Source organism: Castor canadensis, chromosome 3, assembly GCF_047511655.1.
Source record: "Castor canadensis chromosome 3, mCasCan1.hap1v2, whole genome shotgun sequence".
In the NCBI taxonomy this organism is placed as follows: domain Eukaryota; kingdom Metazoa; phylum Chordata; class Mammalia; order Rodentia; family Castoridae; genus Castor; species Castor canadensis.
Genome location: NC_133388.1, coordinates 31441879 through 31459619, shown reverse-complemented (window position 1 = coordinate 31459619; position 17741 = coordinate 31441879). Strand labels below are relative to the sequence as shown.

The following is a 17741-nucleotide window of genomic DNA, read 5'->3' as shown; positions in this document are numbered from 1 at the left end:
AGACATACTCTTTCTCTTACTAGTCCCCCTTTTCTCCCAGTCCTTAAGTAACCAGCTTCTGTTTTCCCACATATCTTGCTAATCACCTGTCTGTGGCCTGGCACCAAGAGGCAAGTGCTGGGGACATGCACAGGTTCAAGGGCAGTCCTTGCCTCCATAGGAACTGCATAATTGATGATGCTTTGGCTTTTTTTTTTTTTTTCTCCTTTTCAGATAAATTGGAAGAGCATTACATTGAACACATGTATACTCTCTGCCTAGGTTCTTCAGTTATGAACATTTTGCGATATTAGCTTCTCTTTGTCTCTCCGAACCATTTGAGAATTAGCTCAAATACTCCTTGCCCTAATATGTTAATCAGCACGCGTCTCCTGAGAACAAGGGCATCTTCTGTAGAACCACAGTAAGCTGTCGGGAAGTGCTGTTCTCCAGTTCCCCAGTCCGTGCACAGCGCTCCAGTGTTATCCTTTTAAGCGGTTTTGTTTTGTTTTTCTATCCAGGATTTGATCAATGATTGAATTTAATTGTCATATTTCTTTAGTCTACCTTAATCTACAGTTATTTCCCATACTTTTTGTTTCGTGACATTAATCTTTTAAGGATTCCAGATGAGTTGTTTTTTTTACAGATGTTCTTAAATTTGATTGTTATCCTTGTCTGTTTTCACATATTTAGATTCAGATTTTTAAAAATACTCAGGCGAATCACTTAGTGAAACTGTGTCCCTTTTAGTGTATCACTTGGAAGCACATGATGTCATGCTTTTGCATTACTTGTGATGGAAAGTTTGATCATTTGGTTGAGATAGTGTTCATCAGATTACTTCTTTGGAAAGGTACATTTCACCTTTGTTATAGGCATTCCTTAAAGTGATATTTTGAGTTGTGTGAGTATCCTGTTCACCAGTACTCTCTCACCTGTTGGTGTCCATTGATTCTTGTCTGAATCATTTAATGGTTTTTTGCAAAGTGGTGATTTGCCATTTCCCTCTCTCCTACATTTCTTCACTAAATTTTCTGCAACAGGAGCAGATGATAATTCCCCAAAGATGTCCACCTTCCAATTCCCAGAAAAGTCCATTTAAGCAGGAGAGGGAGGAAGAGGACGAGTCAGAGTGATATGATATGAAAAGAACTAAGCCTGCCATTGCTGGGTGGAGGGTGGAGGAGGAGGCCACAAGTCAGTGATGGAGAGCTTAGAAATCAAATTATCTAGGAAAGTTCTGTGGAGGTCTCTCTTGTCTTTTTGCAGTGCTGGGAGTTGAAGGGATTCTGCTGTGTAATGGAGTAAATCTATGTACAAGGGACCACAAGTTTCTTTAGACTGTTATAGCAGCAAATACCGTGCCAGATTGGACTGAAAGGGTCAGCCCAAGGATGAAACGCGTGAAGCCTGCTGGACTGCCAAGTTCTGCAGGCAAGAAACATGATGATAAAGCTACTCTACTGCAAAAATGTGCTAACATTTTTTAAAAGGATGATTTCAAGGCTGAGTCTGAAGCCCAGAGGACAGATCTGTGGATCATAGAGCATTATTCTAAGGCCTTGAAACCTATTGGAGTTGTCCTAAGTTTTGAAATTGTAGAGACCTGTGACTCCTTTTTTTTCCCTTGAATTTTCTCCCATTTTGAACCAGGATGTCTGTAGTTGATGTGCTGTACATAGTATTTTGGAAGGAAATAACTTACTTGTATTTTTCAGGTCCACAGATTGAGAGCAGTTTTACTCCAGGCTGACTCATATCCAGAGTTTTACCTGTACTTACTTTGTTTTTAATTTTAATTTTTTTTTAAATTTTTTTTATTCATTTATTCACATGTGCATACATTTCTCCACCCTGCTGTACTTACTTTAGATAATGAGATTTGGGAATTTGTAGCTGATAAATTTAGATGAGAGTTTAGACTTTGGGTTGAGTGGATGGGGATGTTGAATGGGTTGTACATATTTTACATGTGAGAATGGTATGAATCTTTGGGAACCAGAAGGTAGGCCATGGTAGCCCTCCACCCCCAGTGTGTCCATGTCCTAATCTCTGGGATCTGTGAATGTGTTACCTTACATGGCAAAGGGTAATTAAAGTAGCTAATGAATTGACCTTAAAGTCGGGAGGTTATCCAGGTATGTCCAAGATGCTGTAATCAAAAAGGCTCTTTAAAATGGAAGAACAGGTAGAAGAGGCCAGGGTGATGCAATGCGAGAAAGACTACACTTGCCATTATTGCCTTTGAAGATAGAGGAAGGGAACCATAAGCCATAAACTGGAATGAGGGTGATCACTAGAAGCTGGAAAAAGGAGGGACCAAATTCCACACAGAGGCTGCTGAAGGGAGCACAGCCCTGTCAGTACCTTAATCTTAGCCTGGTGCTACACTGTGTTAGACTTCTGACTTCCAGAACTGTAAGACTGTAAATTTCTTTTTAAACTGCCAAGTATGATAACTTATTATAGTAGCAAAAGAAAAGCAATATACCTTCTTACTTTCTTATCAGCATGGATTCATGGATTCTTTTGTAATTGCTTTATAATTTGTCATTACTATGTTCAAATTGCCTCAAATTTGGCCACTAGGAGCCCCTTCAAGCTCTTTGTGGCGTGTTTCCAGTTAGCTTTTGAACATTTCCCTCTGTTTTGGCATAGCAAGATGTTCCAGGCCTATCTTGTGCTTTCCCTCCCCAACTTAGAGTCATAACACATTTTCCAAAGCAGTGCCCTATACTGCTCTTACATTCTGTTCTGCCTTGAAGTAAACACACAGGAATCTGCACGGTTTTTCTTGTAACGACTTTGCAGAGACAACCTAATAGTGACGAATCATTGGGAAAAGTCTATAACTGGGCTTTCAAAGCTTTCCACAAGAAGTGTGGAGCATCTGGCTTATTCATGCTAGTTTCTCTGTTTGTGCTTTACATGGGGTTCCTGCTAAGGCTGGGTAGGGTGTAGGGATTTATGAATCTTTTCACATGAATTCATAAGAAAAAACGATCATCTTTGATAATACAGGCTGAATATTGTTCTAGTGTGGGTCCACAAGTGTCTTTACTCACTTGGAAATTGTTTACTATGTAGTTCTTTAAAAAATTGTCCTATAGAATTCTTAACAAACCTTCTCAGTTTATAGTTGTGCATATGAAGAGATTTAATAGGCTAGGGTAAATGTTAGTCTTTGGGGATGTATCAACATTTCACATGATTACAGACTCTCCTCTCAGGCAGGGGTCACAAGCACAGGACCCCAGGGCCAGGAAGGAAATGTGTATAAGGGCAGCAGGCCAAGTGACATGCTGAACTAGATAGTTAGGGCTGTCCTGACAGGTTTAGTTGTGGGTCTCAGATTGGCTCTTACCATTGGGTAGAAGAGAACCCAAGATTGCCATGTTTTTCAAGACAAGCCTAGAAAGCTCGATCTTTCTGTAAGTTCTTCCAATTTCAAAAAATAAGCAATGAATTCCATTTTATTTTTACAGCACCATGAGGCATGAACAAACCATGTCTGCAGGCTGGATTTGGACCTTGGGCCGCCTATTTCTAACCTATGGCCTAAGATATGCTGGTAATCAGCATTATGAGACAGAGGGTTCTTAGAGGGTTCTTTTGGGGACAGTAGACCCTCTTGGTAGTCTGGAGAAGCCTAAGTCCTCTTCCCAGGATAATGTTTCTAAGTGGGAAAAAATGTAAATGATTATGAAGGAAATTAATTGAAACATAGGAATTAAATATTAAACAAATAGATTTATGATATATGTGCTTTTTTATCAGTACATTGAGTAACAGTCTAGTGGAATGGTTGCTAACTAGCATAATTTTATAGATACTGTGAGAAGAGTGCTATTTTGAGATGACAGTAACAATTGTTAAGTGATGCCAGCATATCTGATATCTCTTGGTGGCAGGGTCACTATATTGCTAATACTCCCTGCTTTGTTGCCCACATTAATTGGTGAAGGCTTATTAAATATCAACTAAATTTAGTAAAAACAAAGTTGGCGTTTTTCCCCTATCCATGCTGAGTGAACCCCAGAGAATCTCAAGTTAAGAACCCTTGATCCCAGAAATCATATGTTCTCCCTCATATGTGGACATTAGATCAAGGGCAAACACAACAATGGGATTGGACTTTGAGCTCATGATAAAAGCGAGAGCACACAAGGGAGGGGTGAGGATAGGTAAGACACCTAAAAAATTAGCTAGCATTTGTTGCCCTTAATGCAGAGAAACTAAAGCAGATACCTTAAAAGCAACTGAGGCCAATAGGAAAAGGGGACCAGGAACTAGAGAAAAGGTTAGATCAAAAAGAATTAACCTAGAAGGTAACACACACGCACAGGAAATTAATGTGAGTCAACTCCTTGTATAGCTATCCTTATCTCAACCAGCAAAAACCCTTGTTCCTTCCTATTATTGCTTATACTCTCTCTACAACAAAATTAGAAATAAGGGCAAAATAGTTTCTGCTGAGTATTGAGGGGGTCGGGGGGAGAGGGAGGGGACAGAGTGGGTGGTAAGGGAGGGGGTAGGGGCAGGGGGGAGAAATGACCCAAGCCTTGTATGCACATATGAATAATTAAAAAAAAAAAAAAAGAACCCTTGGTCCCAAATAATCCTCAACTTACTTATAGTGGTTTGAAGGATAGCAGTATAATGTTATTGACTATAAGCCAACCAACATTTAATTTTTTGTACAGTTAGCATTCAGGTTACTCAACTTGATTCTGTGTTTTTCTTTAGAACGTTACCATTTGTCTTATAAAATTGTGCGAACTGATAGTCGTCTGGTACGCAGCATTCTGACAGCCCATGGATTTCATGAAGTAAGCTCATTTTTATTATCTCACTTGATCTGCTAAAAAGCTGAAAATTCTAGCCACCTTACAGACTTTATCAGTTAACAGAGCTAGCTCTAGAAAGAACAGGGGCCCATGCTTCATGACAGCACAGAAGTTGAATTTCTTAGTAACTTTATCGTTTCTCCTTGCTTATAGTACATGGAAAGCATTTTCACAGTATTTTTGTTTTCTTGCTATGTTCTTAAGCTTGGGCTAGAGGCAGAGTTGCCCATAAGGAATTATCTGATGCCTCCTTGAGGTTCTTTGACTGCAAGCAACAGAAACAGACTCTATAACTTAAACCAAAAGGGATTAATAGGAAAGGTGTGCAAAAGGGACGTTTAGCAAAAAGCTGAGAAGTTAGGTCTTTGGAAGCAGAAAGGCCAGGCCCACCTTGGGGACCTGGGGTCAGGAATCTTTGGGAACATCTCCTCAAGGCACTGGCATGGAAATTACTGGACTCATTGTCCTTGTGCCTTTCTCTGGAGATAAAATAATTGGACTCACTTGGGTCACAGATCTATTCCTTGTAGGAGAAGGTGGGTAAGTGATTGGCAGGTCCTTTAAAATCAAGGAGTAAGGTATGTTGTTACCAAAAATGATAGGCAAAACTGCTGAACCGACCTCTACTAGAGATTGGTAAGAGTCTGGTTGCTAACTCCTCACACTCAGTTGGGATCTATAGGAGATATTTTGGGGATATTCCAATACTTGTTTGTGTCCTATCTTGTTGCTTTTTTTTTTTTTTTTTTAAATCTTCAGCACTTTCCCTGGTCATGCTGTAGGTGCAGTATACATAATTGTTGAATGAGGACAAGTAAATTCTAACAAATGAATGAATGAAATCCATGTTGGGTAAGCTGAGGTTTTAGTTCTGATCAGTACTTTATACTGAGACTACAAAGACAGAAGGAAGGTCTAAGAAAGCAGTTTTGGGTTTGTATCCTGATCTGTTATTTTGATATTCAAGAGAATTAAGAGACATCATCTACTTCTATAGAAGGGTTAACTTATTTTATGTTTTGCCTGTGGGATTTTCCCTCCTCTCCCATTCTTTAAATCTGGTTATCTCATGTGTTGTGCTACTTCACTATGACTTTGTTTGCCATTGCTCTTCCTGGAGAAGGGCTGTTTCTGATGGACTTTTTGCCTTCTTTGTCTCTGTCTGCCCTCAGGTTCACCCAAGCAGCACTGACTATAACCTCATGTGGACAGGATCCCACCTGAAGCCTTTCTTACTTCGCACCCTCTCTGAAGCACAAAAGGTTAATCACTTTCCCAGGTAATGCTCTTTGCTTCATTGAAAGTCAGCTAACATCGGAATGTGTAGTCAGCAGAGATAATTGATGATGTTGTGGGTGGCGGGAGAAGAAGAAATTTGGACCAGAGTAGCAGTCTGCAAATCAGACTGGGATGTTCATATCCCTGGCATGTAGGGACACTTATAAAGGGCTGTGGAGAGATGAGTGGTTTTACAGGTTCTCCTTTCTAAAATGGGGTTTATTTACAGCACCTCATGTGAATGGGTTCTCCTTTCTTACCTTCCCTCTCACAGTTACTGTTTTCATCTTTATGAAGACTGGCCCTCCTACTATCTTAATACGATGCATTGTCCTTGGGCATGAATGTTGCCAGGGTTCCAAAGATACAAAAAAAAAAAAAAGTGTCTAATTTTAGCAATAGCATAACAAATTCTTCTTTCTTCTTTCATGATGGTGGTCTTTTTTTTTATTTTTGCTTTTAACAGAATGGAAAGATGATATAACCTAACCTAGTTTTCAACTGATGATTAAACTTATTTTTGGCAATACTAGGGATTGAACTTGGGACTTCATGCTTGCTAGGCAGTTACTCTGCTACTTGAGATATGCTTCCAGCACTTTTTGCTTTATTTATTTTTCAGATATGGGGTTCTCGGTTTTTGCTCAGGCCGGCCTCAGACAGCCATCCTCCTATCCCATGCTTGCACTACCATGCCTGGCTTTTTCTTTGAGATAGGGTCTCACTATCTTTTTTTTTTTTTCTTTCTCCAGGCTGGCCTTGAACTGTGACCCCCTTATCTCTGCCTCCCAAGTAGCTGGGCTAAAAGAAGCAAGCCATCATGCCCAGCTATATAATTTTTAATGACAAATCATTTTACGATTTTTGACATATAATTAGGAAGAAGCTCAAAGAATTGAGGGCGAAATTCTTTGCAGTTGCATTCATTAATGGCAGCCTAGAGAGGAAGTATTGCCTCATATCGAGAAGCATAGGCTCCGTAGCCAACCATCTGGGTGCAGATCCCAGCTCTGCTGAGTGACCTAGGTCAAGTGACTTTTCTGGGCATCAGTTTCTTCAGTGAAAATTGGGTGCTAATAGTAGGCACATAGTTTATAGGGCTGTTGTAAGGGTGTAATATATCAAATTGCACAGTGCCTGCAGCAGTGCCTGCCACAGTAAACATGCTATGTGTTAGCTATTATGTATGTAAACAAGGTTTCTTAATTGTACATCTGTGAAAAAGAAAATAGGAAATAAAATTGGTGCTGGAACCCTGCCTTACTCTATCTGCATTCCTCAGTGGAGAGACCCGTGACCTAATGTACAAGAGAGAGGCTGGTCTTGTCTAGCTAAGGGAGACATGCAAAGCCAATGCAAAACATCTTATTTGGTCAGTGCTTACATGTTATTTTATTTCCAGGGCTTATACCCCAGTTACTCACTCACTCCTGCTTACCTGTTTCATTTTCTGTTACTATCTGTGCTTTTCTCCTCATTTTCATGAGATGAGGCTATTTCTTGGTTTTCTAGTTCTGCTGTGTACCCAGTCAGTGTGTATAATGACTGGCCTGTGCTGTATCTCTTTTCAGATGATTTCTTCATACTCTTAGGTAGTTGTGTGTTTTGAGTCTTCATAGCAAGTCCCAGTTTTATTTTATGTCTGAATTTCATTGACAGAAAAAAATTTAAACTTTAGTTCCTTCCTTGGTGTCTGGGAAATGTAGACTTGGTTTTCTGCACATGTGACTGGGTACTTGAAGTACATCAGGTGCATATATTTTAGGAAGGTATTTAAAGTTTTTCAAGTGGCCCACACTAGAGTCTGCGTTCCTAACTCCTGTTAGGATTGTATTATTTATTTTAGCAGTTTTTGAAGTATTCCTGGAGGTATTTAGGAAGTTCATCTCAGTTGGGATCCACCACGTACTGATAATAAATCCAGTTTGTATTTTCCTTGATCACTCTTTGAATACATTGCACTTGTAAGTTTGAGAACATTTGTAGTTCATTTTCTAATTGCAGTATACTATGTGGCTTCCTCTGCTCTAGTCTTCCTATGTCAATCAAAATTCACACTTTGATATTTCCAATAGCTTTATGAACTCACTCTTTTTTTAATTGTTTTATTATTCATATGTGCATACAAGGCTTGGGTCATTGCTCCCCCCTGCCCCCACCCCCTCCCTTACCACCCACTCCGCCCCCTCCCTCTTCCCCCCACCCCCTCTCTACCCGGCAGAAACTATTTTGCCCTTATCTCTAATTTTGTTGTAGAGAGAGTATAAGCAATAATAGGAAGGAACAAGGGTTTTTGCTGGTTGAGATAAGGATAGCTATACAGGGCATTGACTCACATTGATTTCCTGTGCATGGGTGTTACCTTCTAGGATGAACTCACTCTTAATATAACTTTTTACAAAATAAAATAATACAAAGAATTCCAGTTGTTTCCTTTTTCTAGTTATCCTAATGCTAATTTCTGGCAAAATGGTAGTAATAATTACCAAACTAAGAAATTAACACGGGCATAATATTATTGACTGAACTACAAATGTTATTCAGACTTTATGAGGCTTTCTGCTATCTATTTTCTGCAAGAGGATAAACTTTCCCAAAATTCATGTAAGACGTACCAAGTGAAAAACTTTGAAGACCACTAATACTGGAAATCTAAAGGTGAATAAGTTCTTTTTTCTTCCCCCGTTGCTCAGTGTTTCTAATTCACTAGCAATAAGGATTACCTGCAGTGATTTAAAAGTCTACATTCTCAGATCCCATTGCAGATTCATGGAATTCACTGTCTCCAGGTAAGATATAGACTGAAGAAGCACCTTCTGGGTACTTATTCTTCTAGGTAAATACACAGGTAGAAGCTATATAGGTGCTTTATTTCAGGGAAGTTTGCAAAGTTCTGTTGTAAATCAAACTAGTAGGGTAGTGTGGGTTCTGGACCATCTATATTGGAATCAGCTGGGTGATGAACTCTAGACTTCATTTCAAAATTTTGAAAGGTGGTTCCAAGGTGCATGGTTTTATTTGTAAGTACTTTGAGAGAGACTCACCATGTAGTCCAGGCTGACCTTGAACTCACAATCCTGCCTCAGCCTCCCAAGTCCTGGGATTACAGGTGTACACCACCATACTTAGCTTGGAGTGTACATTCTTAAGAAGCATTCTAGGTGACTGAAATTTGAGTGCTCCTGCTTTAGATTTCTTTTTAAGAATATTTTATTAGCATATGTTAATAGTACAGGGCTTCTTATGATAATTCCATAGATGCATGCTGGTACTTTGAACAACTTTATCTCCTCTTTTATATTCCCCTAACCCCCTCCCTCCTACCCCACTTTTCCAAACAGTGTTTGGTGGGTTTCATTATCCCGTCTTTGTATGTGTATACATAATGTTCTTCAATCCTCTTCACTCCCCAACACCCTATCCTCCCCTTCCCCCCACCCCGCCCCGCCCTTCCCCAGTGATCTTCCCCAGACAGTTCCCTTTTGACACTCAAGTCTCATTATTATCATCGTCACTTTAGGTCTAAATTTCACATAGAAGCAAAAACATGATATTGGGTTTTTGAGCTTGGCTTATCTCCCTAAACATGATGGGCTCCAGTTCTTTCCTTTTTCCTTCAAATGACATTTCATTATTCTTTATGGCTGAATAATATTCCATGGAATGTGTGTGTGTGTGTGTGTGTGTGTGTGTGTGTGTACATATATATATATCACATTTTCTTTATTCATCAATTGTTGGTCACCTAGCCTGATTCCACAGCTTGGCTATTATGAACAGAGCAGCTATAAACATGGGTATGCAGGTGTCTCTCTCTCCCTCTTTTTTTTTTTTTTTTTTTTTTTTTAACAGTGGGACCATGTTTTAAACGCTGGGCTTCAGACTTGCAAAGCAGTTGTTCTGCCACTTAAGCCACACCTCCAGTCAATTTGCTGCGGTTATTTTGGAGATGGGGGGGTCTCACGAACTATTTGTTGGAGATGGGGGGGTTCTCATGAACTATTTGCCTGGGCTGGCCTCAAACCTTAATCCTCCCTTTTTCAGCCTCCCAAGCAGCTAGGATTACAGGCGTGGATCACTGGTACCTGGCTTTATATGTTGATTTACACTCCTTTGGATATTTGCCTAAGAGTGGTATAGTAGGGTCATAAGATAGGTCTATTTTGAGTTTTTTGAGGAACCTCCACACTGATTTCCATACTGGTTGCACTAGGTTACGTTCCCACCAACAGCATATGAGGGTTTCTCTTCCCCGTCCCATTCTCACCAGCATTTGATGTTTGTTTTCCTGATGGTTGTCACTCTAACTGGAGTGAGATAGAATTTCAGTGTCGTTTTGGTTTGCATTTTCTTTATAGCTAAGGATGTGAATATTTTTTATTTTCTGTTCTAGATTTCTGAAGAGGACAGTGGTATGAAATGTTTGTGATATCTCTGACTAGGTATCATAATGAAAAATTTTAAGTTATCAAATGGAGTGAGTTTTTAATGGTTATGACGAAGATTCTTAGGTGGTTTTTAAGTAGTGGAACAAATCGTAGACTTACAAGTCCAGTTGAGGCCAACTGAAGTACCTTTCTGGAGCGCACAAGAATGTCCCCCCCCCCCATCGTAGGTCATAATTAATACCTGATTTTTAAGAAGAAGGTCAATTCTTTTCTTTGTCATTTTACTGCTTACGTATCTCTTTCTCCATGCTGTAGTTAAGTGCTCATTGGGGTTCTTAACTTGGGAGCTTACTGCAATAAGATCATTGTAATCTAAAATTCAGGTCTGTCTCAGCCCCTGTGCAGGAAGGATGTATTAGACCCTTGGTGCTAGTAGCAATGATATGAGTTTCACATGGTTATATGAGAAGTGGGGCAATTATTGCTGTGCCATTAGGTCTATAAATATGGATTAGGTAACCACATGTTTCATTTCCCTGAACAGTCCTTTTTTTTTTTGTTTTTCAAATACACTAAACTTTTATTCCTAAAAACAAATTCCTGAAACATAATCAGAAATTGTACTATTTTACTATCTGAATTTTCTCAGTCAGTCTGTATCTTCATTTGGAATTAAACCAGAATTTTTTTGTCAGACTATTCAGAAGGTTACATTTATAGATACCCATGGCATAAGAACTTCCAGAATGCTTTGGTTTCAGAAATTGTTAGTTGGTACACTGGTGTATTTTCATTATCTGGTATGTCCAGATTTTTTTTTTGGAGTACTATTAGAAAATTGTGACTCATATTCTCTTTCCCTCTGCATTTCTTTTATTGGTGAAGATTCCTTGAGATAGGGTTTCACTATATAATCAAGGCTGGCCTGGATCTCAAGATCCTCTCACCTCATGATTCTCTATTAAAACATTTAACATTCCTCAAATATTGCATATGATTTGTAGTGATGAATAGGTACAGACTCTGTTGGCAAAGCTTTATGAAGTTAGAATTAATTGTATATATTTGAGGTTTACAACCTATGAATTTGACTATATTTATCAAAGTCAAACTTGAAACATAATCTTTTTGTTTATTTGTAATTGAAATTGGTTTTAGAATAGATTTAATACTTACCAATCATAAAAACCCATTGGGAATAAAGATCATAGATCTCAGTGTAAAACATAAACTATAAAGTAAAACTTATAGAGAGAAAGTCTATGATCTTGGGATAGGCAAAGATTTCTTAGATACAATAATAAAAGCACACTTCATAAAAGAACAAAGATAAGCTAGACTTTATGAAAATTAAAAATGTCTTATTTCAAAGACAGTGTTAAGAAACTCAAGTCATATACTAGAGAGAATGTTTGCAAAACATATATCTGATAAAGAATTTGAATCCAGAGTATTCCAGAATCCAGAATTTGAATTCTCAAAACTTAATAATAAAAATATATATTTAAGTTCCTGTTTCTTGATGTACAACTAAAATCTTGGAATCTCCAAAGTGTTAAGAGTGTTTTTGTATGCTAAGGAAGGGACTGGTGACTGGCAGCCCCTAGGTAGCTTCAGCTGGGGGCTGATCAGACTTAGGCATGATGAGAGGGCTGGGAGTTCCAGCCTGTCCCTCCATCTCAAGGAAGGGGAAAGGGACTGCAGGTTTATTTCTTCACTGGTGACCCAAGATTTAATCAATCATGCCTACCAAATGAAGCTTCCATTACAACCCCAAGGCAGTAGATTTGGAGAGTTTCTGGATAGCTGCACACTTGGAGGTTCCTGGAGGGTGGGATCCCTCACCCTATGCATCACTTCATCTTATGCTTTGTAATGTTCTTTATAATGAACTAATAAATATGTTTTACTGAGTTCTATGACTCAACACTAGCAAATTAATTGAACCCAAGGGGAGGGTCTTAGGAATCATGTTGGTAGCTGGTCAGTCAGAAGCAACTACCATCAGAAGTAGGGGACAGTCTGTGGGACTGAGACTTCAACCTGTGGGATCTAATGCCATCTCTAGGTAGACAGTGTCAGAATTGAATTAGACACCCCACTGGTGCCTGCTGAGGGATTGCTTGCTGGGGTGGGGGGAGAAGCCCCTTCCCAGATGGTGTCAAAAGTGTTGAGTGATCGTGTTGAGCTGAGAGTAGAGAATTGGAAAAACACTTTGGTATTTCCTCTGTGTCTCAGAATGTGGTAGGAGAAACTGAACTGTTTTTCCAGTTATTCTCAGAATAACCATTTGGCAGTTTCTTATAAAGTTAAGCATATACTTACATGGTGATTGTAAAATGTGTCCATAAATTCTTTGACACTGCCTTCAAAAAGTTGAGCTAAATTTTCCTGTTCTTGAGTGTCAAGTGGACTTAGTGACTTGCCTCTAACAAATGGAATGTGGCAGAAGCGGCGGTGTGTCACTTCTGAGACTAGGTCATAGCAAACTTGAAAGCATCTTTCTCGCCCTCTCTCCCAAATCACTGGATCTGGGAGAAGGCATTTGTCATGTCCTGAATGCATTCAGCGTTATGTGAGGGTTCTCATGGGAAGGAACCGAGGGCTCTTGCCAACAGGGAACCTCATACCAGTGAGCCATCTGTGAAGTGGGTTCTCCATTCCCAGTCATTCTGGTGACTATAGTACAAGCCAACATCTTGTCTGTAACCTCTTGAGAGGCCCTGAGACAGAACTCCCCAGCTTTGCCTTCCCATTTTCCTGACCCACAGAAACTGTGAGATCAGAAATGCTTGTTATTATTTTAAGCTGCTATATTTTGGGGTTGTTTATTATGCAGCAATAGATAACTAATACAACTTACTAAACAACCTAGCAGGCCCACTAATAGAAAAAATGAACATTTTCACATAAAAACTTCTACAAACTCAGTGTTCATAAAGAAACCTATATGCAAATGCTTGCTTAGAGCTACTTTATTCATAATCTCCCCAAACTGGAGACTACCCACATGTCTTTCAGCTGGTGAATAGATGAACTCTGGTTTATCCACATTATGGGTTATTACTGGGCAAGAAAAAGAACAAAATACTGCTACATGTAGCATCAAGGAAAACTCTCAAGTGCATCATGCTCCATGAAAGAAGGTGGTCTTAAAAGTAGACATGCCACATGGCTCCATTTATTTGACGTTCTGGGAAAGAACAGAAAACAGATGAATGTTTGCCTAAGTTCTGGTGGTGATTGAAAAGGCACTTGAGGCAACTTCAGGAAGCTAGAACTGTTTTATATCTTGATTGTGGCAATTATTACCTAATTGTATATGCTTGTCCAAACTCAGCATTATACATTCAAAAGGGGAAATTTTACTGTACGTATGCTGTATCTTAATGAATCCAGTCTGACCAAAAGTGTCCATTTGATGAAAATGATTAATGATCTTTTGAGGGCAACAGTGATAAATTTGGGATGTACTAATATCTTCAGTACCTGCTCCAGAATTGTGAACTATGAATTCTTTACAGTATGATAATACAGGAAAACTTCTGAGTCGTAACTTACTGAAATGGAAATACTTTTTTGTTTTTTAGGTCTTATGAACTAACTCGGAAGGACCGACTATATAAAAACATCATTCGAATGCAGCACACGCATGGATTCAAGGCTTTTCACATCCTTCCTCAGACCTTCCTCCTGCCAGCTGAGTACGCGGAATTCTGTAGTAAGTGCTTGAATGAGAATAACCCAGCCCCCAACACCTGAACGTGGGGCAGAAGCTGCCTCACATTATCAACCAATTGGGGCGTTTCAAATCCTTGAAAAATCGTGGTCTAGTAAAATAGTTGCAGATATGTGTTTAAACTATTTTTATTCTGATACTGACCCCTATTCTTGGTAAGATGACAGTGATAATTTATGTAAGGACATATTGAGGACATCCAGGTGTGTCCTGTCTTGTGTATTTTTGTTTTCTTTTTTTTTAAGAGTACTTATGATAATTATTTTAGTTATAGGTATTGACACATCCATATTAACATGTTCCATAAAATTCAGAAATGACAGGTTTCAATGAAATAGAAGCAAGTGTTTTGAAGATTTCAATGCACTGGGTAGAATTTTTCAAGAATTTCACCATAAGTTTTCTTACCTTTTTCATGAAAATCTTCCAGATGTGTTTTTATATACCTAAACATGTCATGATGTTTTAAAAGATTGTATCCAACAACAAAAAAGTAATATATAGAAGCTGGCAATGCAAACCAGCTACCATGTCTGTCCTCTGCCTGAATGTGATATACACCAGGCCTGAGCAGTAGCCCAGGAAACCCATATAGAGGAGCTGCAGGGTCATTCAGCTTGGGCAGGGGTAGGTTCTGGGCCTTGTCTCGGCAGGACCTTTAAGGACACTTGGCCCATCCAGCCGTCCAACATGGTGATGCCATTTCCATTTGAGGCCTGGCCTCAGATTTCCAACTTCATGAAGAACCATCACTATTGGGCCTAAGGAGCTAGTGTCCTCCTCCAAGCCAGGGGCTGAAGCTCTTGTGTATTTTTGTTTCATTTTCTCCTCATGGAGGAGAGTTAAGGGCCTATGTAAGGACACCTTGTACTTGTGCATATGAACTATATGTGTTTCTTTTGGTGTCCATTTCCCCTTTCCTTTAAGACATATTCTTGCTGCCTTGATTTCTGGACTTGTGTAACTTACGCTTTTTGAGGGACAAACATCTTATATCTTTTGATGTTAGGGTTTGGAGGTCAGTTAATCTCACCCTCTCTCCTTTAAGTTCAGAATAATAAGAAAATACCCATGGGAGCCAAATAGGGATTAAATGTTAGCTATATTGCTGGTAAAGTAACAAATGAATGTGTTGCTTGGATCCAGGTCTAAGATGGGCTTCTTTCTTTTTGCCTCATCATAAACTTAAACCAGGCCCAAGTTGAGGAGCCGGGCTATTTCAGGCATTCCTTTTAGGGACAGAACCTGACTCGGTAGGCTTGGTGCAAGAAGAGGTTCTCATGCAGGGAAAGTGTGAGCGTCTCAATATTAACTGTAATAATAACTGAAAATTAATGAACACTTTCTATTAGGTAGTCTTTTAAGTGGAACCTCTACTCTGAGGGAGTTTTATAGATAAGGCTCTTGTACAGATTGGTTAAGAAACTTCCCCTAAATTCTGCAGCTTGCACATGTACAGGTGGGATTCATATTGGCAGTGTGGCTTCAGACACTGTGCTCTCTACCACCATACTTTATTGCTAAAGCCCCTGGGAAGCATGTTTGCAGTGACCATTTCCCAGTCCACTAAGTTACTAAGACCTCTCTGTGCCTTAGCACAGCCTTTGCAGTGTTGTCAGAATGCTGAAATATATTAAGTGGAAAGCACTTGGAATGGTGCCTGATAGGTGCTTGATAAATATTTAACATTATATAATAGAAGTAGTTAAATATGTAATAAACTAACATGACAGCACAAAACTGCTTCAGCCCAAATGTCAGCAACATACAAGTATGTCAGGTATGAACCCCTCCTGTTGTTGAATCACTACAGAGAAACTAAAGTCCAGAATAATTCTCAAGGTCTTAAGGAATCAAAGTTGAACTTACCAGATCCCCTATATTTCTTATTCCACTGTAGTCAGTCATTCTGATGATTGGATAGGGCTAGAATTCCTCCATCAGCTGAAGTCTGACCTGACTTTCAATAGAATTGCCTGATACACAAACTCTTATAAGTTCTACTTTTCAACAAAAAGTAGTTGAAAAAGTCAGTAGAACATAAAGCGTTATAGCCATCATCCAGTGCTACCACATTTAGGCCTGGCAAATACAGACACCTGCTGTATTGGTAGGTAAGTCCCCACTCAAAGACAACAGCAGGGACTTATGTTGCTTGTGGAAGAGGATAGTAAAAATTAATCTTGGACTAAGGGCATGGCTCAAGTGATAGAGCGTCTGCCTAGCAAGTGCAGAGCTCTGAGTTTAAACCCAAGTACCACCAAAACAAAACAAACAAACAAAAAAACATATAAGTAAAGAGGAATCTTCTCGGTTTTGTCTTGCCAGGATGCCAGTCCTTCTGTGGCTCTTGCCCAGGGTCTGTGGTCTCTACTACATTGAACTTAAGTCTTTTTGAGAAAAATCCAACATCATTGGATTAATTGTGTTGCTGAGCTTCCACATTAGAGGCTTAGCACCTGTTCCTGTATCTCTTTCAGAGAGACATTTCTTTTCTTGAAAGTCTGTTTTAAGTTCCCCTCTTTACTTTTGGTGTCCATCTATCATGTACAAGTAGGAAATTTCATTTTCTTCATGTCTCTTGTGTTCTTCACCTTGCAGTGTTTACTTGAGTGTGCAAAACAAGATTTTTTTTTCTCCTAACACAGTGGGTTGACTGAACTCGGTATCTGGCAGTTGCTAGGCAGGCACTCTACTACTTGAGCCACTCTGCTAGCCTGAGATTTTTGAGGCGGAAAGGGACAGAAACACACTGGCCTTTAGAAAACTAACTGTGTAAAATGAATTGGAAGAAGCAGAGAGAAGAAAAATGGTGGTTACTTTGAAAATTCTTGCAGTCATGTGCATAAGAAGTGCTGATGGACCGAACTATGCAGCAGGAATGGGCACAAGTGAGTGGCTAGAGTGAATAGAACTAGCTAAGATTTATTAACTATTTATTATTTATTAACTACTTGGAGGAGTTAAAAGTTTAAGTCTGAAAAGCTAGGGAGATCATTGTCTTTAATTTTTTTTTTTTTACTTTTTTGAGATGAGGTCTTACTGTATTGCCCAGCCTTGGCCTCAAACTCCTGGGCTCAAGTAATCCTTCTGCCTTAGCCTCCCTAGTAGCTGGGTACCAATGCATACCATCAGGCAGCAAACCAAGAACATGAAGGAGGAGCTAGTACAGGGGAAGAGTAGTGTTAAATTTGCATGTGGTACAGATTTGAGCACAAGCAAGTAGTGATGTTTTTCAGGCTGTTGTAAAAGTGGCTTTGAGTTTGGACAGAGATATAGATTCTGGAAGTTATAGATGGAAGGGATAAAGAAAAGATAAGCAGCCCCACTGAGAACCAAGAAGGAGATTGAGATGGAAGAGGAACAAGGAAAAGATGGGTCTCAACTAGAAGAATGAGCTTTAAAACAAGAGGTGAGTATGTCTTCCCTAGAAGGAAGGAAGGAAGAAGGCTAAGTGCTGGCTCACAAAAGATTTTAGGAGAGGAAAGTAAGTAGGTTTATGTTACA

The 17741-nt window shown here is 39.4% G+C and overlaps 1 protein-coding gene and 1 pseudogene across 16 annotated transcripts in view; one reads left to right on the top strand and one right to left on the bottom strand.

The window, feature by feature from the left end:
• Positions 1-17741, top strand: part of Ttll5 (tubulin tyrosine ligase like 5) — a 264716-nt gene that overhangs the window by 12829 nt on the left and 234146 nt on the right. For all 16 annotated transcript variants that reach the window (XR_012446084.1, XM_074067497.1, XM_074067496.1 and 13 more), the window contains exons 4-6: positions 4729-4811; positions 6002-6108; positions 14086-14216. Coding sequence is in view for 15 of the 16 variants with exons in the window: in XM_074067497.1 (XP_073923598.1) it covers positions 4729-4811; positions 6002-6108; positions 14086-14216 (321 nt within the window). In the remaining variant the exon portion in view is untranslated. The remainder of the gene's footprint in view (positions 1-4728; positions 4812-6001; positions 6109-14085; positions 14217-17741) is intronic.
• LOC109686143 (NADH dehydrogenase [ubiquinone] 1 subunit C2 pseudogene) lies at positions 14593-14926 on the bottom strand (annotated as a pseudogene).